Source organism: Melospiza melodia, chromosome 4 (assembly GCF_035770615.1).
Source record: "Melospiza melodia melodia isolate bMelMel2 chromosome 4, bMelMel2.pri, whole genome shotgun sequence".
In the NCBI taxonomy this organism is placed as follows: domain Eukaryota; kingdom Metazoa; phylum Chordata; class Aves; order Passeriformes; family Passerellidae; genus Melospiza; species Melospiza melodia.
The window spans coordinates 68,165,749-68,192,083 of NC_086197.1; the positions used below are offsets into that span (position 1 = coordinate 68,165,749).

A 26,335-nucleotide genomic window follows, 5' to 3' on the forward strand; every position below is an offset into this window, starting at 1 on the left:
AGAAAGATCATATTCTAGTCTCAAAAGAGGCTAGCACATCTAGGATGACTTGCTTCTGATTTTAAGCTTCTTTATTTGCAGGTCTGCCTCAATACAGCTGCTAATTTTATATCTTTGTCTATTACATATGCTTTCATTTAGAAACATTATTAAAAAATGCAATCATATTAGTATACTCTAAAGGAAAGGTTGACAGCTGCTTCTAAGAGCAACTACTTATACAATGGATGATGGATTGTTTGGGTTTTTTTCTGTATTTGGACCTAAATACAAATATATAGAGAGAAAATATGTCCAATGTCAGTACAGGATTGCTGGAATGTATTTGAGAGGAATGAATTTTAGAAGCATTTATTTCAAAACAATAATTGACACTACAATTCATTTGTAGTCATAACAGTGATTAACATGTTTAACAGCAATGTATTAAAGATGCAGATTTTGTGGTTTTCCTTTACTCTGCCAGAGTCCTAATTCCTCTGGATTTTGCAAGAGTCTTTGGAATAATTTTTGGCAATAAGTAAATCCTAGAGCAGGAAAAGGGAAAAAATTTACATTTTCCAGGAGTATTATGCAAAATACAATGCCCTTACCAATGTAACAACAACACAAAGTTTCAGACATAAAAAAGATTCACTGCTGTAGCAGCAGCCCTAGCTTGAAAGAGCACCTGTGTGGCTCTGCACTGTGGGTCTGCCTTAAGATGACAACCTGCATATTCTGTTAGAAAACAGCTGTATGTCTTCAGCCATCCTGTCTAAACTTCAGTATCCTTTTTTTTTTAAGGGTAGACACAAGGTAATTTAAATGACTAAATTTGATTTAAATTACCAAATTTGAAGGAAAAGAAAAAAGCATTGTCTGATAATAACATAACATAGCATAGCTAATATAATTATCTGATTACTAAACCTTCTATAAAATTTTGTTTAATATTAGCTAAATATTTCATCCAAAAATAAATTATAAATGAGACTATTATGAATATTGTGAAGCCATCTAAAACTGACTCATTTCAGTGCCAGTGCTGGCAGAGTACCTTACCAAATTTAGAAAAATGATGCAGGCAAAGAACCAATACTACAAATTCTTTGTTAGCACACACTTTTTCCTCCCTGCCTAACAGTACCTTTTAAACTAAAGCACAAAAGGCTTCATTTTCAGAAGTGACAAGCAGCTCTGAGTGCTGAATCATAGATGGACACAAAGAAGCTTTAGCAGTGTTAAGTGTCTGTCCCAACAGCTGCCGCTTTACCCTGGAATAAAGGCTCTCAATCTCTTCAACATCCTCTGTTCTGCCTTCAACCAGTGCAAAACACCCTTGCAGAATTGCACACAAAGTGCTGATCATGCAAACCCCACGTCTGTGCCGTCCTTCACCCAGAAGCATAACCCCCTGACTAGAGCACAGATCTGAGATTTCTCTGAGCAGAGCACAAGGATGTGTTATGGACTGAGAAGGATCCACAGGAGTAAGAGACAGCACTTCAGCTATGTTTACAGTCCTCCAGTATGTTCTCAGAGACTTAGTACCAAATGTTTTCAACATATTCCAGTGCTCAGTTCTGATTTTTCCTTTGAATACTGTGAATTTAAGCAAGATTAAAATATAATTCCTATGATGTTTTCTCTTTCCTCAGTAAACTTCCTGAGAATCCCCTACCAAAGTATCTCCTCCATAAAACTCAAGATTCTAATATTGAGTGTAAAGGCTCATGCAAAGGGATAAGAAAAGAAAGCCATTATCAGTAACTTCAAAAAGCAGGAGGAAGAAGATATAAAAAATGGAGCATGTTAGAAGTTTTACCCTCTGATCTACAATGGTGAACTCACATCTCAGATTGTTCCAAAGCCAACAAAATACGCCATTTATCCAATCTCATCCCTCCTATAAAACTTCTCTCTGCCAATGCTGTCTGGGTCTTCCCCAATCTGGTCTTTCCCTCACTAAAGCCCTCACTTTAAATCCCTTTCCCATTTCCCTATTCCATATTTGCCTATTCCAGCCACATAACTTTAATGCTCCAACTTTGGCTCACACTTGCACCCTGCCATGCCATGTTACGTCTCCTACCCCCGACAGGTTAAGCAGCTCCTTCCAAACACCTCTATCCATATTCTCCTCTTCATCTCCCAAAGACTCCACTCTATACTAAAACAACACTGCCCTCAAGTACATGCTCCTTTCCTCAGCATGAAATTGATTTAATTAATGTGAGTCAATTAACTAGATTGGGTATCTAGCAATTCCTGAGAGTTAATGTTAGCAAATAAGAAGAGGAAAGTGGCACATTCTGCAGTGACAATAAAATACAACAGCAGCTTTTCTCTGTCAGCCTAACTTCTATCAGGATATAAGTGCGGCCACCACACAGGAAGCAATGACACAATACACTAATTGTGTCTTCTTTAGCATTCTGCAAATTCTAACACTGAAAGTTGCCTGTATACTGCACACCAGAGTGTCCTGGAAGTTTCCCAGTGAGAAGATGTTCTTGCAAATAGAAGCTGTGAAATGGTTTTGGAAATGAAGTGTTAAATTATAATTGGCATTTCTGCTGTCTTTGATAGCAGCATAATCTTGCTGGAGACACTACCACAGATATGTATTGGAAGAAATTTTAAGAGTATTTTCTATTCTGATTTTTTTAAAAATGCAACAATCAGAAAAGCCTCTAAAAATGAAAAAGCAGGACAAAAAAACAGGATGTTCTAGTGGCTTTTACAGAAAAGAAAAAACCCTATTGCAACAGGGAGCACACAGCACAAGAGCTGGGCTAGTAAACACAGCAATGTTCCATCACGTGCCCAAGGCAGGCAGGCTTGCTCCAGGTCACTCACCAAGGCAGCCCCTGTGCCTGTTCCTATGGAGAAGCAGCACTGAGCACAGCACTGTCCTCTCTCAGGCTGCTGGGATTAAGGACTGTCCTTATGCACATCAAAGGACAAGATCTATTGGTGTCACAGAGCTGGCCTCTACTCCAGTGTGCATTTCAAGAGAGGGAACACCCCACGCTTTCCCACTCTTCTGCAAGAACAAGTATTTTCAAGTCCCTGCTTGACTAGCTAAAAAAAAAAAAAAATTGTTAAATCAATATCTGGCAGTGTTCACACACAGTTTTGTGATCCACTGAGGACTCTTGATTTTTTTCATCTCATTCCTGTTAATTCCATTTTCTCTGTGCCTAATACACTGGTACCTTTCTTTCCTGGAGCCTGTTCCCTTCATCATCTTTACAGCAGACAGAGAGACATTTAGGTCACTAGGGGTACCACACCCACTCCCTAGGTAACAACACAATAGTTGTTTCTCTTAGAAACACTGAGTTTATAAGAAAATATACAGGCACAATTTCAGGTATAGTGAAGATGAAAGGCATAACAAGAGAACACTCAAAGGACCCGAGAAAATGGAAGATGAGAGGATATTTCTCAGAGACAGGGAGGTAAATGAGCACTTTGCTTTCTATTTATATTTTGTTAGCCCTCTTTTCTCAGTTTATGGAACAATATTTGTCCATATTATGGTCCTTTTTTATTACATAATTAATACTACATATGCTACATTAATCTGCAATTGCTCTAAGAACATAGCAAAGATACTAATTAGCATTGTGCTCCCTTGTGCTCCTAATATTTTGGTTTGTGTTTAACCAGCTCCTTAGCTGGTAAGTGGACAGAGTAAGTTCCCCATCACTGCTCAAATAATAATGCTATACAACTATGTAAGAAGACACATGGCAATACCCAAGCACAGCAATGCTTTTACTATGAAAATCACTATCAGTAAAGGGACAAGCACAGCCCTTTTTCTGCAAAGCCTGAATAAATAAAGGAGCTTTGTCTAGGAAATTCAGAAGAGACTTGAAGGGAAATAAATTCTGCAGTTAATCATTCATCTTGGAGTGTCTGCTGAGCAGCTCTGCAGCCCACTCTAAAGCCTTTCAGCTGTGGCAATTACTACAGGGTGTTAGACCCAGGGGTCTGTACAGCTCTGGTTTTGCTGGTCATGTCCATGGCTTGCACTGTTCAACTGAATTTTCCCCAGCACAGCTACACAGAGAAAGGCACTCAGGATTACCACGCCACAGCATGCATGCACATCCTGTCCATATCCCAATCTGTACATCTTCCTGTTTTTCTCTTTCCACATCTAACTGTCTTCAGTGCCTAGCAAGACATTCCCCTTCAGGATATTGTCCTGAACAAGCAAAGATTAGCTATGGAAACTGCATGCTTGATAAGGACACCATATAAATGAATATTATTCCAGCAACATTAACTTAATTATTTTGATAACATTGGAAAGGTTACGTCTTGACTTTTACAGAGACAAGCTCTGTATATTTTTAGAGGGCAAAACAACCAGAAATCTTTGGTCTGCTCTTCAATATAGTATATAAAAGGTTTATGGATTTCATCAAAACTGGTTAGTTTATTGTCTAGACCACAGATTATTTTTCATAAGATTTTTGTCATATCTGTGAGCTGTTTTGTAATGATGGATGAGACTATTGCCTTAAAATCATCATTTTCTCTAAGCAGGGAAACCCACTGAACCCTGTCAGATAGAATATCGCCTTCTCCCCTGGAGGCTTATAAACTAAGGGCATAATCTATTCTCACATGGGTATACAGGAGTCCAGGACCAAGCTACACTTAACTAAAGGGTTGTTATACAGGGGTAGAATATGAATTATACAGTTATAATAGGAGTTTCAAAGTTTTGCTTGCAAAAGCTGAAATTGTTACTGAAACATTATACCAACCACAGGCTTTGGCACTCAAATCAAAGTTGGTGATTTCAGCCCCTCTAAGGAATGATGTTTCTAGAAACAGTGTCTGTCATTGTTAGTTTTGTTTTTTCATAAAATAAGAACAGTGGATCATGTGAAGGCGTAAGTGTCAAGTAAAATCTATGCTCAGTTTACAAAGAAGCGAAATTGTGTCCCTTCTATAATTTCAGTCCAAATGCTAGAGCTTAGCAAGCCATACAGTCAATTATATGCACAGAAATAAATCACAGTTTCTATATGTACGGCTCTTGAAACACATTTTTCTTCAGGTATAATGACAAGGAGCACAAATATACAGGAGATTGGAAAACGCGTAATCACTCTCTTCTGCAGAAAAATTAAAAACACTTATAGTAATGGACTAGGCATCAACCACTGCCAAAGGTATCAACAATTTTCACTTTTATCATTTATCACTTAGAAAAATCTGCTCGCTGCTTCTGTCTTACTCTACATGACTTCAGAGTTAAAAATTAAATATGCAGCTTCACATTTCATTTTTAACAGTTAATTGCTGCATAAATACACAGCGTAAAGCAAAGCACAGACACTTTAAAAACCACAATGGTTCCAAAATATTCAGTTGCCTCTTTATTTACATTTCTTATGCAGCAGATACATTTGAAAGACCTACTCTGAAGTGACTCTTTCTACAGTAAGGCAAAAAATTTAAACTCCTCATCATTTTGAAAGCAATAGAATTGACATTTATTGCTGTGCCATACCAAACTACAGCCCCACCTCTCGATAACAAAAGACTACAGGGTAGATGGATGCTTTAAGAGCCTTCCCTGGAGCCCTCCAGTGTGTACTGTGTTGTCTGTTTAGATTATAAACTCCTGAAAATGCCTGGACCTGAACATTTTTTCTGTGTTTTGTGCAGATCTACTTCTTATGGTGTTTAGAATGATCATCACGATTAATCCATAGATAAACTACCCTAAGGAAGCCAATGTTGCCTGCCCTGCAAGAGCACGGCCTCAGATGTGGCATAAATAGCATTTGCTCTCCGTTATTTACAGCGCCTATTATGGCTCCCCAGGGAGACATGAGTCCAACGCCCAAATTCATGGGTCATGCCGGGGAGGCAAGCACCAACTTTATTAGACTGTGAATTAGGCCACTGATCTGTAACACCCACAAAGCTTGCATGCTGATGAGATATATATATATATATATCTCATCAGCAGACATCAGTAAACCCCTGCCAACTCTCCTGACCAAAGACACCCACAGAACAAGCCAGAACACTGCAGTGCTACAGAGGTAGCAGTGCTACCTCTCCCCTTGGTGAATCTGTAGAAAAACTGAGTCATGTCATACCAAGTTCAGCCCTTTCAATATTAAAAACCAAGATAGAATAATGCATCTCAAATTATCTAATGACCACACACTAATGTGATCTTCCCTGTCTACTGCTTTCGCAATAACTGAAGCAATAGTCACTTCAGCAATGGAAAAAAAAAGAAATAAAATAGCCAAACAACTGAAAAATATCTAGGTCACTACCAACTAAAAGATTAACTTTATTCTTAGTATCTCAACCTTTTTTTTTAGTTAATTTGATGGTATGAAATGACATTATTGACACATGGCCATTGTGCATACCCAGCCGCATGTGCCTGTGGGCAGTGCATGGATGAATTCCATGGCCAGTGTTATAACACACAGACACCAACTTACAACTAACCATAGGACTTTAGTGTAAGTTGATGGATGATTTTTGAAAGGTGAATGGCAGAGTTAAGTTTCCCCTTTTGCTAAATATATATGGTTCCTGTTCTTTGTATTTATACTTATGGAACGTGACTTTCAAATAACTTCACCTGGGAAGCGGCAAACTAGCTCTGTGTGCTAACTGGCTGGAGTAAACAACCCATCTGTAAAGCTTTCCTTGAGCAAGGGGTTTCTTTTCTGTTTGTGCTTAAAAGAAAATGGAAGCATAGAAAAAAAAAACAATTCAAAGGGGGAAGAGACCTGCCAAAGGAGATACATATATGTACTGTACTGACTGTTAGGGTACTGAATTCCTGGCAGAGCTCACATGGATGTCTTTCTCTGTGCTCTCTCTAGCACTAAATCTTATTTCCAATGTTTAGAAACAAGAATTGTAATATAATTTGTGAATAAAATCTCCTAAGAAACCCAGCAGAATTTTCCCTGGTGGTATTGCCCTGGCCATTCCACATATGACAACATACAGTTTGAATTACAAATTAATGTCATGTATGAAAATAAAACTAAGTCTAATTCTCACCTGTACTGGGTTTCCATGGCAAGGTTTTGGTGTGTTACAGGGGTGGCTTCTGTGAGAAGCTAACAGGACCTTCCCCCATGTTCAGCAAAGCCAATGCCAGCCCCAGGAGAGGCCCATTGCTGGCCAAGGCCAAGCCCTATCAGTCAGAGTCAACTCACCATATCACCCTGGTATCATTTACACACCCAGTAGTCTTCACTCATACATTACAGTAACAGTTACTTCAATCAATATTGAATACCTAAAAAATCTATTTTTAAAAGTCTCTACAACACTTAGAAGGCTTATCTGTTTTAGTAAATAAAACACTTATCTGTTTTAGTAAATAAAAAAAATAATAATTGCTGTTCTGAGTAGTAAAATCCACTCACATTACATTACACGTATATAAACTTGCACAAAAGAAATTTTCAAGAGAGGAAGGGAGAATTTCTCTCCTGCTGCAGAGCTGTGAGTCATGAACACTTCCAATAGTCCACATTCAGTTCTTTAATCTCTTTTTCACAAAGGAACTAATTTCAGCCCAGAATTTAGACAGATGCTTAATGCCCTGTTAGGTTGCTCCAATACAGCTAGAAAAACAACTATTTACTCTGTGTCATGTTTGAGTTCCATAGTATTCATGTTCTAGAAAAAGATAATGAACTTCTAAATACTTTCCAGTAAATGTTACTATCATTTTAGGCCTTCTTCAACAGGAATATTCTACAAGCTCCAGATATGTCAACCAAAATTTTGTATTAAATTTTATTTTTCAACAATTTATATCTACTGGACTAACACAGAATATTCCAGGTTAATAGTGTACCCTCTTTCACACTGAGCATGAACAGGTCAACACAGAAACTTCAAAGGCCATCTTGAAATTCTCTAGCATCAGCTAGCAAGGGCTATTCTTGGCCTTAAAATATGATGCCAAAACTGCTCGAAACAATGAGGATTCCCCAGGATCAGGCAGGAACGTTATCTTGTCTTTGGGATGAAGGAAGCATATAGAGTCAGATGGGAGGAGGAACAAAACAATCTAATAAATGGAAAAGGCGTGGAGACAGGGACGCTGATTTCAGACAGTGTAACAGTTCCTATAGGACCAGTTCAGCTGCCTCCAAAAATGAAAGAGCTGGAACCCCCTGCCTTCTACAGAGGTCCAGTTCAGCTCCTGACTCCTTCCCAAGTCAAGCAAGGTTTGTAGCTGATATACATTTACATCTGCCTACTCAGTGTATGAGTGTCAAGAGGTTCATTCCACAAAATTTCTTAAGAGCTATCAGACCTACCAATCACATTCCAAATTACTTCATGGAATGTGACAAAATCAAAAGAAAAGAGGAGGAAATAGATGAGTGATGCAAGACACTGCCACAGAGAATTGTCAGAATGCAACTGGGGATTTTTTTTCCAATTCTTTTAATTAGCCTCAACTTTACTACAGTTCAAATTAAAGTATCACCACAGGCTATTGACCCCAAGCAAAGCTCAGATTTCTAAAAAAAAAAAAAAAAGCATTTGCATAAAACTACACATATAAAATACTTACTTAAACAACTACTGCATCTTGAAAGATAGTAATTGAGAAATACAAGTACCTGGTGTCCCCACGGGCAGGATCCTTGGGTTTAGTATCACTGTCATAAACAAAACGCTCTTGGGAGATGACTATGATGTTGTCTGTAGTTTCATTTCCCAAGATAGTGATAACAGGATAACCCATCTGTAGTGTCCACTGATCCATTACCTCTTGGATATTTACAGATTTTCCAACCCTTTTTAAAGCCTTGGAAAAAAAAAGAAAAGTTTCAATACACTGAAGCAGTATCAATATGTAAAACTTTTTTTTTTTTTGTCCCAGGATCAAAACTGTTTTTGGAGGGTAAAATAACCATCACACATGTATGCAGATACACACACACACACACCCAACACACAGACACTACATAATTGAACTCAAGGCTCTCACTACATAATTGAACTTAAGGCTCTGTGTATCTTTAAAATAAATGTTGAGTAATCTTAAAAGAGAGGAGAGTGACAGTCAGAAAGTCATGTTTTCCACATCATTCAAGTACATCTGCTGAAACAGAGAAATAACCTGCTTTACAGGATTTTAACAAGGGCCACAGAAATACAGGGTAGCTATACTTAGCCAGCTAAGGTTAAAAAAGACACAATGTTAGTTGATCTAGGCACTTATTATAAGGCATATTTGAAGGGCCTTAATTTCTAAAAATATAGTGCTTCTCTGTTCTGAAAATCAAAATGACTAGTTATTTGAAAATACTGTCCCTTATATCCAAAGTGAGGCTATGTATACCAAGATATCCCCTGCTGCTTCATAAACTGCACCTGTTAGAACACATGGAGGACTAATGTGTTCATATTTGATTCCATATGTCAATAAAAAGGCTGTTTTACAAGTGGATTTTTGTCTAAAACACAGAGATACTACAGCATCGTGGGAGATGAGACTGCATATGAGGAGAAAGAGGCATCATTTGTTCTGCAGCGACAGACATGCTCCTAGCTGTCGAACAGTCCAAGATCACAGACTGAGCAATCTCTGATGAATACAAGCAGAAGATGTCTTCAGAACTGAAGCTGCAGTTGCACTGCCTTAGGAACAAAGGGGCTGGCAACAAATGCATTTACAACTGAGGCAAACAGAATTATTAGCTGCAACAGTAGATATGAGCATACAGTATAGCTACAGTGGTTATGGACCAGAATACAGTCTCATTTTTGTTCCACTTCATTAGCTGCAGATTCTGCTGTTCTTTCAAGACAGCATTCATTCCTCTGACCTCCCATGGCCCAGAACTGTCCCAGAGGCTTTAACAGAGGCTGGAAAGAAAGATTTCTTGTGGTGACATTCAGCTACAGATTAAGACACAGATTTAAAAGCCTGACTGTATGTTACTTGTCTCAACTCTCATTAGTAGTCAGTACAGACAGAGGACTTGGTTCAGTTGCCCACATGTATGTGAATAATGACATTTGACCTTTACCAGGCACTTCAGAAGAGCAGAGATTTCCCCATATATCTGATGCTAAATTGGTTAGACACACATGAATGTCTTAAACATCCTACTGTACCTAACCTGGCACTAGTTGCCTATATTTGAACAATTATCTCAAGTCTCTAGTCAACAGTCAGTGGTTCAGGCTTATTATAAAATAATCATGTAGTGGCTAGCCAACTGAATTACTTTCTAAGCTCTGCTGACTATATTGACTAGATTTCTGGCAGTCCAGTTGTTCCTGTTCACTAGTGTCAAATGACATGTCCTAAAATACTCAACGCATTCTTTCAGAACCATTGTATCTACAACAGACATGCTTCTCAGGTGGCAGCTGGAAGCCAGGTAGAATAAATTAAGGTAAAAGCTGTTAAAAGTCTGTGATTCAGCAACTGAAGACTCAGTGAGAAGAACAGGATCTTGGACATCTAATTTACATGTATATACCTGCTTCTCTAGGTGTCTTGACCTCCAGCTAAATCCTAGTTTAGGTGTCAGTGGTTAAAACTAGATTGTGATGTTTTGTATGGCTTGAACTGGTACCTGTGCCAAAACTCTCTGACTGTACTCCACATTGTCCTCCACTCAGTCTATTTCTGGGGAAGACTTAGACTAGCTCAGACTAGTCCCATAGGGGAGAAATTCAGGGACACTTTGCTCATCTTAGAAATGATGAGCCACTGTGGAGCACTAGACCAGGTTCTAGAACTCAAGCCAAGCTTGGATATGTAAGTCTCTACAGCATGCCAAATATTACAGTAAATAGTTCTCTGTTTACATCATACTTTGAAGCTTTAATATGTTTGTCCTTCACAAAAATCTTAACTCCATACAAAATCACAGACACGTGATGGAAATGCCAAAGCTCAGCACTTTCATGTGTTTCATATATTCTAACATAACAAAGAATAGAAATGCTGCAGATCTCATCTTTTTAATATGGTTTCCTAGTTTAACTCAAATGAAATTTCTTTGCATCAGTTTTGATATTTGCTCTGTGGTTTGAAGATCTCAGTGTGCACTATTCACTCCTGATCTCACCAAGAAAAACACCAGAGCAAATTCCTATTTCTCCCGCAGTGCAATAGATTAAAGCATTTTACCTTTGACAATGTGTTCCAGAGATCATTTCTGGCTGCATTGCCATACTTGTGAATGGTTAAATAGTCCTACAAAAATAAAATAAAAATAAAAATCAGTATTAAAATACATAGGCCAAACAACTGGAGCTGTGCAACACTGCTATTAGGAGTTAAATCACATCAATGTTTGCATTTGTTAGAAATCTAGAAATACACAATATGTTTATCCTAAGGGAATAAATAAACAGTTTCTTAAGCTACTTTGCAATGCAAAAATTGTTGCTAAAAATTAAATGCTCTTCCTTTTCTGTGTAAGTCATTTTAGAAGCTAAATATCTTTAATATATATAATTTAAGCTAAATATCTTTAATATATATCTTTAGAATACACGTCTAATCTTGGGAAAGGTTCCTAGGTAATTTTCAGCAATGAAAGGAGAAGCTGTTAAAAGACAGTTCCAGTTGCTATTTTTGCTGGTCATTCTGCTTTGTCTAGTGTCAAAAATTTGTGCACTTGGATGACAGTTGGATTCATTACAGAAGATTTAACTGAGCAATAGTCCATCTGAACTCAAAACTCTCATCTAGGGAGATCCTGGCCCCCCAGTGTCAAAACACATAATGCTAGCTACTAGGGCTGCAACAGATTATCACAAAGGCTCTCCACAACAGAAAGCAGTGGAGGACATATGACAGTGGAGGACATCCGACTCCATGCTTGTGCACAGGAACTTACATGTGTGTTTTCAAGCCACCTGTGACTCAGAGTCTGAGGAGGTTCTAAACTGAATGCTTTCATTTATTCCACCACAGTTTCAATAGCTGAAGGTCCATTGTTCTCCCAAGAAAGATAATTCTCAATAAGCTTCCAGCATATTACAATAACTTCCAAAATTAATAGTTTAAGCATACTACCAGCTTGGGTCTAGGTCTTTCACGCATAAAATACTTGCTTTTTAAAATGACTTCTGGAGAGACAACACTGTTGTTTCCCACTATCCCATGTCCCTTGATAACAGTTCATTCAGTTACAAAAGTGAAATTCAGCAGCGATTATTTGAATAATATACATTTCAAGCATTTGATTGGGAGAATTAAGTGAAAAACACAGATCAGAGGTTGTACGTCAACTGGTTCTCCTACAATTGAATTTCTACCATCTTCACTTTGCACAATGGTAGAAGACAAACCCTAATTTACTGCACAATGATAAAACTAGGACAAATTTGCTGACTGTGTTATCTGTGCTTTGTGTGAAGTAAGATACTTTGGGAATAATTAGTATTTGGAAAGCAAATTTTCTGATACACAAATTGTAGCACCTGTGACAGATTTAGCTTTTGTCAGCCAACTTATAGTGAAACAAACAACAACTCCCATTTAATCACAGACTAAGACGGCTAAATGAGAACACTGACTCTTTAAATGCAGTGCTGAGTCTTAACAATGTCATGAGACTAACTCAGAAAAAAGACAATATTATACAGGCTGCCCCTATAGCACACTGTGTTTCCATTTTGTCTAAAAATACAGAACCATTTAAGGCACAGTGAAACATTCAATAGCTTCCAAGACTAAAAAAGCTGAATTGCAAATTAGAAAGCTAAAATGGGAATAAACAAAAGTGGAACAAGGTAAATAAATAACAACAGATATACAATCCACATTTTAAGCAATACTAGAAAATGTTGCATATATTGGTCCTTCAGAGAGATGCTGTTAGAATCATTACAGAGCAAAAGAAAATGGGTGCAATACTTGAGGACTTCATCCAGGCAATAATCCTGCTTACCACTCTACCATTAGACATTATATTTGACTTCTACATTTTGTGTTCAGAAAGACTGCAGAGTTTAAATGCTTCTTCCTTTTCTTTAGGGTTTGGTTTTGTTCGTTTTTTTTCCTCCCAACACATGGATTGGACAGTTCAAATGTGGCTTGTCACTTAGTTAAAAATTTATTATCCTCCAATCTAACATGTTTAGCTCACAAAGAAAAACAAAAGCAATCCTAACCTTTACCATGAAATAAGAATACACAATAGGAAACACAATGTCTTGGTACGTTCCTTGTACCATACAGCCTAATCATCAATTTTGTCATTATTTCATGAAAGTTGCATCAAGAGCATAAACACAACATAAAACTAGGAGTGCTATCAAACACATGCACAAAAATCAGTCCTAAGTGACAGTGTGTATCAACATAGGCTTTCATTAGTAAACCGACATTGCAATCTGAAATCTGAGTGTGCTTTCGAAAGCCACAAGAGCATAAGGCTTCTGAAACAGGTCTCATCAAATATCCTCTTATTCCTAGCCTCATATATATTTTTTTCAACAATAACCAGTAGAAAACACCTGAAAACAGTATAAAACTAGAAAAGCATGCAGTGGTACCTCCCACAACTGCTCTTCCATCACCCAGCACTTCACAGAACCAGAAATCCTAAGCAGATTAGTATCCTTGCATTTAATAGTTATCTTCTGTGAATTCGGCTGGTTGCTTTCTGAACAAATCAGCATTTGCAATACCTTATGAAAAATCATTTCTCACTTCAGTGATCTGTTGTGTGATACCTGTTCCAAATACCTGCCTGTCTGCTGGTTTCATCTGCTGCTTCCTACTTCTAGCATTAGAAGACACAGTGCATTACTGTTCCCCACTTCACTCTCCCCAAGCCACTCGTGTTTTTACAGATCTTTATGGAATGTGTACAGCCTTTATATTGAGAACTCTGCCAGACCCAACCACTCCCAGCTCTGCTGCAAAGTTATATTGCCACCCGAGCTGCTGACTCCAAAGGTAGTTTGGATAGCTTCTGACCCTGCCTGAACTTTCATTACCAGATGATGAGTCTCACTTCTTCTTCCACTGACAGGCATTCAGCTTAAAAAGGAAAAGACATATCAGCATCAAATACATATCAGGAAATAGTAAAATAGGAGCCAAAGATCTATACATACCCTGCTTGTCTATTCTAAGGATGGAACAAGCAGGAATAGAATCCATTTTTCCTCCTGGGGACACATATCTAAGTCTTAAGCAGCTTGCAGAGGGGCAGAATACACGCTCTCATTCACTGTAATTCTCCAGGGCTGGAGTATTAGCCACCCCTTTGCCTGTACATTTAGTAGAAAAACCAAAGCCAACAGAACAGAGATGCAAGCCACAAAACAGAAAAGGAGGATGACACTGAAAACACAGCTGTCTGAATCTAAGCTGTGCTCAGCACAGCTCCAAAGGAGGTGAAGTGACTTAAAGCCACTTATTCATAAACACATATGCCCAAAACCATCTGGCTGCAAGGCTGCTTCCCGTCATAAACTTGCAAGTCTATCACTGACAAAAGCTGTTCCATTGACTGGAGTATGCTGGAGCATGAAGATATGCATTAGCCACCTCCCTGTCAGCTATAGCCCTACAGTGTATGTGAGCACAAAAGATGGCAGGCAAATCTCTTTAACAACTCAAAGACTCAAGAGCGCTCTTCTACAACTCTTCCATTCTCCTTCACTGTAATGCTGCCTCTAAAGTTTTTCATTGTCATGAAGAAAGTAGGAAGAGTTCACAGACCCTAGGGCACTGTCACACAACACGAAAATTAATCAAAAACACACAACCAAATGTAATTAGCTGGGTTTACATTTTCAGCACGCATCCTCTTGTAATAGTCTTCCTAATATTTTCACTTTAAAACATGAAGCCACTCTTTGCCAAAAAGAATAATGGAATGTGATCAATTCACATCTATCAATAAAAAATTAATCAGACAATGCAGTTTTCTAACATGTTTTAGCAAGTCTTAACATTGAGGAAATAAATAAATAAATAAGCAACTAAGTATCCTGACTCTGTGATACCATGAAAACAAAGTCCATTTATTGCACATCCAAAGGATAAGATCCTTCCAAAAATCCCAACAGATTTAGACTACAGTATAATGTGTTATCGAACAGTAATCCTAATCCCCTCCCAAAATAGAATTAAAAGGCTCAATGCTTTTGAAATTATTTCTTGTAAACTGGAGAAGATAGATTGAACAGTAATAGGAACAGTGAAAAATACTAAAAGATTTTGAAAGATAGTTTCAGTAATGCTGCACTGATTAAGCTTTCAGATCTTTTATTGTATTAGATATTTCTAAGAAAAGGAGATTATTTAAAAGGGAAAAGTCTTTCATTTCTTTGCAATATTGCCTATTAAGAAAGCCTCTTGGTTGCAAAATAAATGAACTACCCCACTATCCAAACATGATAATGCTCACAACTAACAAAACGCAGTGACTGATAAATACAAAACAGTTAATACCAAAAAGTTAAGCAAGTATAAAGGAGGAGTAAGTCTCCAAACATGTGCCTTAGTTTCAGGGGAGATTTTACATCTATAAACAGAAACCAAAATATCAGACCTAGGACTAAATTCCTTTCTCAGTTAATCTGTATGAAGCTGACTGCTCAGCTGAAGGAACAGCTCCAGACTTCCATGAGTGATGCTGAGATCTTAAACAGATTGAGAAACTTCATTTTTCTCCTAAAGAAAACTGGAAAATTCCACTATATGAGGGAGGGAAATGTAGCAAACTATTTTCATCTCCAATTCTTGTGGCTATTTTTCTCCTTTCCCAGGGCTCAGGTAAAGCAGACCTGCCTCTACCTCCCGTTTTTTGTATTTCATTCCTACTCCTCAGTACACATCCTCCTCCCTTTGGCCTCCAATATGTTCCTGTTCAGTGCTTTTATACATGACTGCTGTATATCACTGAAGATTTAACGCTACAAATAAAAACATTTTCTTCAGGTAGAAGTCAGTCTCTAAGGCTCCAGGTATCAAATCCAGCATGTTTGTTTTCCTAGAAATTTATATACCTAACCTTAAGCCAACAGACACCATCTGACAGATGCTGACTCTGACTATAACATGACCCTTTTTCTTCCCTTCCTTCACACTGCTAGAATCAAATCTGCTATCACACATTATTTTAACATTGTCTAACATTCAAATAAAAAAGCTTGGGCCAGGATCAGAGTAGTGCACATGGCCGCAAAGGTGAGCAACAAACAAGAGGGAGTGAGAACCAGTGGTAAAGGACTACCAGCAAGCTACAAAACTCTGAAGATTCCCATAAGAGAGGAAGACTACTGAATAGAAAAGTTAAAATAGCCAACTACATTTGCAGTATTTTTCAGCTTTACAAGAGACTAATCCTGAAGAAACAGCCATAAGGAAGAGAAGTGATCACCCTCTCAGCTGGGCAGTCAGCCAAGCAACAAAGGAGTAGGTAAATTCACCTTACTGGTCATGGTCAACACTGTGTAAGGCAAAGTAGTTGGTGGTTAACTCTATTTGTGTCGGTGGTTAACTCTATTTGTGTCGAGAATTAATTTGTACAGTGGGTCAAGCTGCAGAGGTACCTCCAAACTGAAAGAACAGCTGTTATCAGACCAGTTGTCAAAGCACTACTGCAATGCCAGCCAAGAAAAAAACTGGAAAACAGGTTTTTCCTGGACAAGTAAGCCAAACAACTGCTTCACTTTCAACATGGTCTTACTAGAAGTGCCCAAAACTGCTTTCAGGCAGTCTAGTAAGAAACTGCCAACATACAGAATATACTAGAGTCATAGAATATATTTTCATCATAGCTTCCACCAGAGGATCAAAAATGTTGATTTTCTTCCTATACTTTAATCTATAATGGCATTAAAATGTTCTTCCTATGAAAACTAAAGTTACTCAAAAGCCAAGAATTTAACTAACTAAAAAACATTTAAACTCAAAATAACAAAAAGGCAGCATCAAAATTATATTGAAATAGCAAGCACATAAGGAATATAAGGTAATGCCTGCAGATAGCAGGCCTGACTATGTAGATAGCCCTTACCTAGTATTAAAATTATCACATCTGTTACAGTCACAGCATCAAATGCATTCCTGTATCTGCCTTGAGCATCACAGTTTGATGATACTTTAGTGGTACAGCCAGACTAAGCAGGTCTCACAATCTTTGCTGTTCCTTGGACCCATGCCCCTGTTTCTGATGCTACTTTTCAGATTAGAACTCCAAAATTGCCTATATAGGAGTGAATCTAGCATTCCCCACTAATGACACCCTTCCTTCCTTGATCAAGCTTACCAAGGAGGACTCCAAACTCCACTGGAATAAATGAAGTGGTGTTGGGTGGCCATGAATGGAGGAGAACAAGCAGCTGGAGGCAGCATTGAGGAAAACAGAACAGTGGTTTCCTAAGCCAGTGGCCTGTCCAAGTATGTGCCAAGTATCATGAAAGACACTGGACAGAAAGATACACAGTGGTGATTTCAGAATATAGCTAAGAGAAAGATTATCAGTGCATCACATTTAAGAGGAACAAAATTTCATTTAGAAGTGTATTTCTCTAAAAGTGATGCTCAAATGTTCTTTTCAAATGTTTAAGTAACAGTTGGTAGTGTCATTTCTCATCAATAAGCTAATTTTTATAGTGAATTAGTTAACCTTCATTAGAAATCATGTGTGGACGCTGCATTCAAAACTGAAGTAGACTAAACTCAGAAACTTAATAAAAACACTACAATCAGAAATCAAAGAAATGAAAGAAAGGAAATAACATTTAACTTCAGTTTTTAAAGTGTCCACATCGGGCTACCATGAGGTTCAACTAATCCAATTATAATTACCACCCTCTGCAGTTTTGAATGAACTTTTGTATTACCCTGTTTAAAATGTCTACTACCAGGAGCTTCTTAGCCAGCTTCTAGTTCAAACTCACAAATAGGTAAAAAGAAGCTTAAAAAAAGCCCAAAAGGTGTGCAACATACTTCAAAGCCATCATACAAAAATTCACTTCAGCTGTGTTTTGCCTTCTCTTTGGGTCACTATTTCAGGGAACACATAAAATCCTAGGGAAGAAACTCAGTGGAATCCTATCACTGTACATGTGCTGAAATTCCAGCCCTTAATTTCCAAAAGGTGCATTTAGACTTTTTTCACGTACAACAGTGATATCATGCTGACAAACCAGCAGCAACTGGAAAATATCCTGTCAATATGTAATATCTACAATTAAATCATTATGTCTAAACAGCAAGCTATAACTACTAATCAGAAAGAGTTAAACTGGAACCACACATGGAAATAAATCTTAATTCTCTCTGGAGCCAATGATGCTGAATGGGCCACATAATTATAGCATTTTATTTTGTCCTTTTTCCTTTGTAATTCATGATACTCCCATTGATGCTAACGATAATCAGATCAGCAGAACTGACATTTCTGGCATTATAAGGGCCAATGGGAGTTTTAACATTGATTTTGTGGGAGAAAATTTAGGGCAATGTTAAGAATATCTCATCCATTATATTAGAAGTATAACATTCATTTAGAGGATCCAGACAGGACCTGTGCCCTGTTATATGCAGGCTGAGATACAGGAAAAGCCAGTAAAAGAAAGCAGGCAAGAGCCATCGTTAAGTCACTGGGATTGCTTTCTTTGCTGGTTGATAAGAAACCAGTATTATAAATTAGAAATAAGCCAACTAAAATCAACATGGCCCTTCATTTTCATTCCAACACAAGAAGAAAAACTTCAAGTGACTGTAAAGAGTTCAATTTTTCAATTAATAATCTTCTGTAGTGCAACTCCATGAACCCAATGTAAATGGGGCATCTAAAACTGAATAAAAATCTGTATTCCGGCAAATTTACAGCTACTTTAAAATATATCCTGCTTTGCTGAGAATCCTTGATAAAATATGAGAAATATTAAATTGAGAGGTTTATTTCCCTTGTAAAATTCAACTTCACCTTTTAGCTATGAATATGAAGAGGAGGATGGTTCCATTTTGAAACACAGCAGCAGCAGTTGCAGTGTGGTGGCAAAGCAGTTTGTAAGTGAAGTCTAAAGGGAACAGTTAGAAGGATTGTGAAGTTAGTGCATGGCAGCGTTAGATGGTATCTGCTGTGCAGGGAGAAACCTGCTAGTATATGAAGCTTGGCTTTAAACAAAAATGTATTTGATATATTATTTGGTAGCAGTACTGAAATACTGAGCTAAGGACAAATCCTACAGAATAAAGCACTCTCTGAAATCGAACTGCATACATTTGATTGAATTTGTACATTAATTTAATTCTGTCTTGTCTGGTTGTATAATACACTTTAACCTAAAACCACACATTGCTCAAAAATTATACTTTCAGTGCACAAAAAAAAAAAAAGATGGAAAGTTTTCCAGAGATATTTAGATGGCACATGCTAATAGTGACAGGTTGGCTGCTCATTCCTCTGCATTCATCTGAACTATGACCAAGAATTGCTAACCAGGCAAAATCTCTGCTGTACTTTTCTGTAATAATTTTCTCTATATAAACACCAGACTTGGAAAAAAGTTATTGCTCTTTATTATGAAAAGGTGTCCGTAAACCAATCAAGAAAATTTTCTGCAAGCATGTCACCGTGTCTAGACCATAAGGACCTGCAACACTCACACATTAACAGTGAATAACAGATAGAGAATCAATGAGCAAATGTTTCTCATTTTGCAAAACACCTTTACACAATTCAGTACCTAGAGCTGCACCTTTTTTTTTTCCAAAATATAGACACCTTAAAAATCATTAGCCTTTACATCTGGAGACGTGTGTCAAGTTAGCCACAGTAACTTAGCTTTAAATGCATGTAGGGGAAGGAAAAGGAAGAGGAAGGGGAAGAGAAAAAAGGGAGGAGGAAGAGAAGAAAGAGATGATAAAGAAGAGGAGAAAGTTTTCCAAGAGCATGTTTTGTCCAGTACAGATTCAGGATATTTTTTCTGAATGTCCTCCACTAGACTGAAGTAGATTGATCTATTTGTTTAATTTCCAATATATATAATGTGTTAACTAGGAGTTCAATCCAGCTGTATTTGTTCTGAAAATATCCTCACTGACTTCTAAAGAGCTAATGGAAATTCTGATTGCATAAGAGCAGCAAAATCACGCACAAAATTATTCCCTTCCAGTGCCCTGTAAAATCCACTGAGCTGCCTCATAACAACAGAGGTAAGGCTGGCAAAAACAGTGTAATTCTATTCCAAAAGAAAACATTTTTGTAAATAGCTGCTGAGTCTGCTGACATTATCTGGAAATTCCTATCTTTCACTCTTTCCCTTAATAATTCCTATAATAAAAATGAAAGAGAAAACAGTCATAACTGAATTTCATATGCAACAAAAAGAAGCTCACTGAAGGCACACCAAGTGAATAGCTATGCAGTATCTGTAACATGACTGACTCTAACATTGCCATAAAGGGCCATGCTGTTCCAAGAAAACAAACTTGGTTTATACACAGTGTGTATACTAATTTTTTCTTTTTGTAAAAGCTTTATCGGCACAGCAAATTAACATTTTATCCTAGCTGAAGAACACCATGACTTCTTCCTAATGAAGGCAATACCATCCATAACCTTGCTCTGAACCCAGGCACGAGGGACACTGCTGGCTTTTGAGGTTCAGCAGCAGCCACCCTCACCACATTTTATGTTCTTTGCTGCAATCTCCAATGTGGGCAAAGTGTAACTGTGTGAACTGAAATCCTGTCTTCAAAGAGTACATCTTAGATAGAATTCTTCTCCAAAATTTTAGTCAACACCAGAAAGTACTGAAAAATACCACTTCTTTTTCTTTTTTTTTTTTTTTTAATCAGTGTGTCCTTCCATCTGCTGTCCCCATGCACTGGAGCACAGCTCTAAAGGTCAGAAGGAAAATGATCTTGTTTCAGGAAAATGCTTTTTCCTAGCACTGATCACTTAGATATCCCAGGAGCAACAGAGACCCTCTCTCTCCCTGCACCGACCGCTCACAGCTGCTTACACTCAGAGGGAGACTCAGGCCCTGAAGCAGAAAGCAAAGAGCCCATGTCTCCCTTCTCCTGGCAACTCCCACAACTCGGGAAGAAAACTGATCCAAATGCTCCAGGAACATAAAGCAGAGCAGAAAGATGGAAAGGAGATAATTTAACCTAACAGGAATATTCTGTTAATGCACCAGTTCAGGAAAAAGCTCCCTTTGCAGAGCACCAACGTTATATGGGGCAAAAATCCACCAGCACACATGATGTGTGGCTGCTAAAACTGTGGGTGCATTGTGTTCAGCCTTGCCAATGTTCTGCTTTCCAAAATGTAATAGTTAAACTGTAGAACTGTAGATAAACCAAATACCCTCACTGCTTGTTGCATACCAGGACAGCACTGTGGTCTCATTTGTAGCAGAGCTGGACTCTGTGACTGATCCTGATGTGACATCTGTTCTGAATATCTCAAGTGGTTTATAATACTAAACATTTTAACAGAATATCTTCTTGGGTTTCAAAATAGATATCCAAATTTCATGGCTCTTTTTCATTTTACTCACATTGGTCCAATTTCCCTTCAGATGTACAGGCACTCCATTCTCATTAATCTATTTAAAGAAATATTAGTTGAATGATCAGCATGTTCTGGAGGCTCACCTTGGTGTCTTCACAGGCAGAGCAGCTGCCACATAGTTGACAATGATGGCAGTGGAAGCTGTGCTTTGAACACATAAATTCTTCTGACCCCTAAGTGCTAAGACTTGGGAGTTTTGCGTACTTCACACCTATGTCAATTTTAACTTCAATTTCTCTGTGCCTAGATCTCCACCCTAGCACCATGCCTTTCTTTCCCTATCAGGTTTCTGTCCTCTACATTAACTGTTGGTGATGCACCCTGACACCACACTGGATGACATTTAAGAAAATTGAATGTAGCAATTAGGAACTGGGCTACAAAGCAAGTAAGAAGTATATGAAACTACTGAACAAAAGAACAATTCAGTTAGCATGGTCCACCCTGTGAACTGAATCAGACATTGTCCTATGTAGAAAACACTGGGTACTTGCATAATTAAAAAAGTGATAAAGGTGGACACACAGGAAAAAATAAAAAAGAATGGAAAAATAAAATTAACTTTAGCATTTCTCAAAAACTTTACATTTAAATTATGCAACTTCAAACACAATTTTCCTTTAAGCATTAGCATTTTGCTACATACACTATACTCAAATACTCTTGGAGTTAGAGGAAGAATTTCCATTTTTGGAGTGATATCCAAGTCTGGCCCTTACTATGCTATAAGTCTTTAACATTTTGAAAGGAAAAAAATATTGTGACACGAAAACTTATGGAAGTTTCTTATGCAAGAAACAGACCTACTGTCTTTTACTGACCTGTGCAAGTCAAGGTCTATAGAAATTCAGCTCATAACGCTGAATTCATTTAACAAATGTAAACTAAAATCCAGAGTGATGTAAATTAGAAGCAAAAGACATACTGAGGGGGGGAAAAAAGGTGAAAGATGCTAACAATCTCATAGGACATGCACTGTAGAAAAAGTGATGTCAGCTCCTATGAGATTTCCCATGATTTCTGAAGTCCTCCCTTTAACATGCTCAAGTTCTCCAGCTGACAATTCTCAGCTAAAGGGACTGGTAACAACTACTTCAGACAGTTAATTGCCAGAACATCTATGATGATACTTTGATGTTCACTAAGGTCATACACTCTGCTTTTCTAAACCAGAGGAGGTGGGTGCAGAATCAGCTGAAAAGTACTTTACTCAACACCTAGTAAATGCACCAGCTACAGTACCAGAGGTACTGTAGATGTTAAGAGGCTCCTCCTGGGTGGCAAAAGTTACATCCTTTGACTGAGCAAAAGAAGACTCCAGGTACTTCCATGTGCACTGTTGATATGCAGGGAGCATTGCAGTTTACTGCTTCATTGACCTCGATCCTAAGATGTCTTTTTGTTTGTCTTTGCAGATTTTTTATGCTTTTACAGAAAATTCTTGAAAAGAATTCTCTAATGATGTCTCATTAAAGACAGCAAACAACTAACTGTAATGAATTGATAAGAAAGATATAATAAATAGGTATTATTTGGGTACACTGTTTAATACGCTATGTAAAAAATAGATCATCATGTAATACCATGGAAATAGATGAAAGTATTTCATGCATTACTATTTTGTGCACATGGTCAGTGTCTAAAAAACAGGAAAAAGCAGTGTAGATGAAAGGAAGTTTAAATAGCCAGCAATATGATACTAGGAAGTAACTGAGATTTGAACCTTGCTGTATTTAATAGCCTGAACACCACACTTCCCCAGACAGCTCCTGTGAAAGACTGACTAATTTGTTTCAATACAGTGGCCATTCTACAGCACCAAAAGAGACAGTGTCTATCCAAAGCACTGTATGAAAATCCCTCCAAATGTACAATGTGAAGCCTAAAAAGTAGTTAATTTATCACAGAAGCAGAGATTCCTACGGTAACTAATTCAAACTGCTGATGATGCACTAAATCAGAGTGAATGATGAACACATACATAGCAGCAAGTGAAGTTCAAAAGGATACAGATCTATGTGATCAATGAGCTGTCACACAGCAAGTGAAATGCAGTGTTGACAAATGTACAGTAATAGAGATGAAGCTCCAAAATAATCAAACCAAATATAAGAAAATAAACCAGTGCAGAAATATATCTCATTACAGCACTGGAGGTGCCTTTTAAAACATATCTACCAAACATTCAAATCACTGGTACCTCTCTCTCTATTTAATTTGAAAAAAATAAAAACCAAGCACTGATTACTTGAAGAGATGCATTGACGTAACACAGTAAAATCTTCCCAAAAACGCAATCCAGTGACACCAGACATGTAAGAAACAATTTGTTTCAGGCACAGAGTTGGAACAACAGCCTACAGAAGAAAATCTCACACAGACCTAGTATCGTATTGCACGTTACCATGCTGAGTGATGACTGAATGATAAAGCCAACTTTTGGCTTCTACCTCTATCAATTTGTGTAGATCAGAAACATAATCAGAGCAAGTGGTGCTGACCAAGCCTCTTCATATACTAACCAACTTCTTACCTGATTAATAGCTTTTTGACTGAAAAGCAACACCATTTTGTAAGAAGAGTACTGGCATTCAGTGATGTGCACTTCTTGAATTTTCCTGGGGCATAAGAAACTGCACATCATGAAAGATGCCAGAGCCTTTACAAAGACATTAATCACCTGCTGTGAGAAGGAAGGATTTATTAGACATTCTCTACAAAAATAATAGCTGTAACTTTCTCATATGCAAGTGTTACCAACTGTGGCTACTGCTGTCATTATTCAATTATTCATTACAGCCAATAGAAATATATTCTCTTTTGCTTTTGCCTGCAGAGTGGTACAGTGAGAATTTTCTGTCTTTAACTAAATCTCCTGTTTGAAATGCCATATAATTCAAGACATCATATCTTTGAAGGGCTTTTCAAAAATCCTGCCTTCACTAGTCTCTTGGATGCAGCTTTATTGTATAATCAAATGCCCTTTCAAGTATATTTACCATCATAGGAACAGTCCAGTTACTTTTGACAGATATGAATCTCTACAAAGACATCTACACTGTAAAAATAAGCACTTCTACCAGAATTTTACTTCCTTTCAGACTCCTTAACAGAACAGTTTGCTAAACTGTTACAGATCACATGCACATTTGTAAATTTCCATCAGATTATATTTATTGGTAAAAAATATCCACCAAAGAATCTCATTTTCCTCCATCAACTTTTCTCTGCTTTTTAATGCAATTGATTGTTTTCTTTGACAAATAAGGGATTTTTCAACCCCAGCCTGTCTCCACCTGCTATTTAAAAAGTCCACATGCCAAGTGAGTAAGAAAAAACAAGCAATTAACGAATAAGGTAGTAATCCTATTTGCTTCTTGTTCTAAACCTTATTTTTTCCTCTCCCCAACCCAAAGTTAAGTTACACCTTGTCTGTTGTAGTGTCTCCTATATTAAAGCTCTAATTCTTAGCTCTTAATAATATGATGAATCATGCCTTGATTTGGATGAAACCACAAACAAATCCAACACAAATAAAGAACTACACGTTTTTGTTTATGCTACTTTATAAGACCTCAGAATTACTCTTTTTCATCTGTTAAACACTTAAGGACATAGCTAATACATTAAAAAGAACTGAAATAATACTGGAAATCTAATGGAGTGGAGAGGTAACAATAGAGAAGGTTCCTGGAGCGTGTGGAAGTTAACTTCCAGACACAGCTGCTGAGCAAGACAACTAAAAAAGCAGCCCCGCAGGAGCTCTTGTTTGTGAACAAAGACTGGGACTGGTGGGTGACGTGATGATTGGAAGGCATCATGGGCTCAGCAATTATGAAATGACAGAGTTTGAGTTCTCAATTCTTGGAGAAATTAGGAGAGGGGTCAGCAGAAATGCTACCTCGGCCTGTTTATGACACTCTTTGAGAGAGCCCCTTGGGTTTTTGCCTGAAGAGCAAAGGAGTCCAGGAATGCTGAACATATTTAAGAAATCCTAAAGGTGCTGGAGCTGGCCATCCCCACATGCTGAAAGACAAGCCAGTGGGGAAGACCATCAGCCTGGCTGCACAGAGAGCTTTGTCTGCAGCTCAGATAACAAAAACAAGTTTATGACCTTTGGAAGAAGGGGCAAGCAACTCAGGAGGACTACAAGGGCATTGTGAGGTTATGCAGGCAGAAAACTTGAAGAGTCAAAGTCAAAGTAGAACTTTATCTAGACACTGCTGTAAAACACATTAAAAATATGTTTCTATAAATACATTAGCAACAGAAGGAGGGCTGAGAATCTCCATTTTTGGCAGAATATGGGGAATAACATTTTGACAAAGAATGAGGAAAAGGCTGGGGCACTTAATGCCTTCTTAGTCTCAGTCTTTCATAGTAAGACCAATTGTTCATTGGGTACCCGGCCCCCTGAGCTGGACAACAGAGACAGAGAGCAGAACTAAAGCACCAAACATCTGAGAGAAATGGTTGGCAGTCTTTTACACCACTTAGATACACAGAAGTCTATGGGAAAGGACAGGATCCATCCAAGGGTCCTGAAGGAGCTGGCAGCAGTGCCCACCAAGTCACTTTCCATCATTTACCAGTAGTTCTGGCTCACTGGGTAAGTCCTGGACAACCAGAGGTGGGCAATGTGACACCCATTTACAAGAAGGGCTGGAAGGATGTTCTGAGGAATGACAGGCCTGTCAGCCTGACCTCAGTGCCAGGGAAGGTCATGGAGCAGATTGTCTTGAGTGCCACCAAACGGCAGATGCAAGACAACCAGGGTGTCAGGCCAG

The 26,335-nt window shown here is 38.0% G+C and overlaps 1 protein-coding gene across 1 annotated transcript in view; it reads right to left on the reverse strand.

Moving 5' to 3' along the window:
• Window positions 1–26,335, reverse strand: part of TRHDE (thyrotropin releasing hormone degrading enzyme) — a 210,287-nt gene that overhangs the window by 68,271 nt on the left and 115,681 nt on the right. Inside the window, exons 8-9 of the mRNA XM_063155038.1 lie at window positions 11,171–11,236; window positions 8,640–8,827 (exon numbers count right to left, since the gene is read on the reverse strand). Coding sequence (XP_063011108.1) covers window positions 8,640–8,827; window positions 11,171–11,236 — 254 coding nt within the window. The remainder of the gene's footprint in view (window positions 1–8,639; window positions 8,828–11,170; window positions 11,237–26,335) is intronic.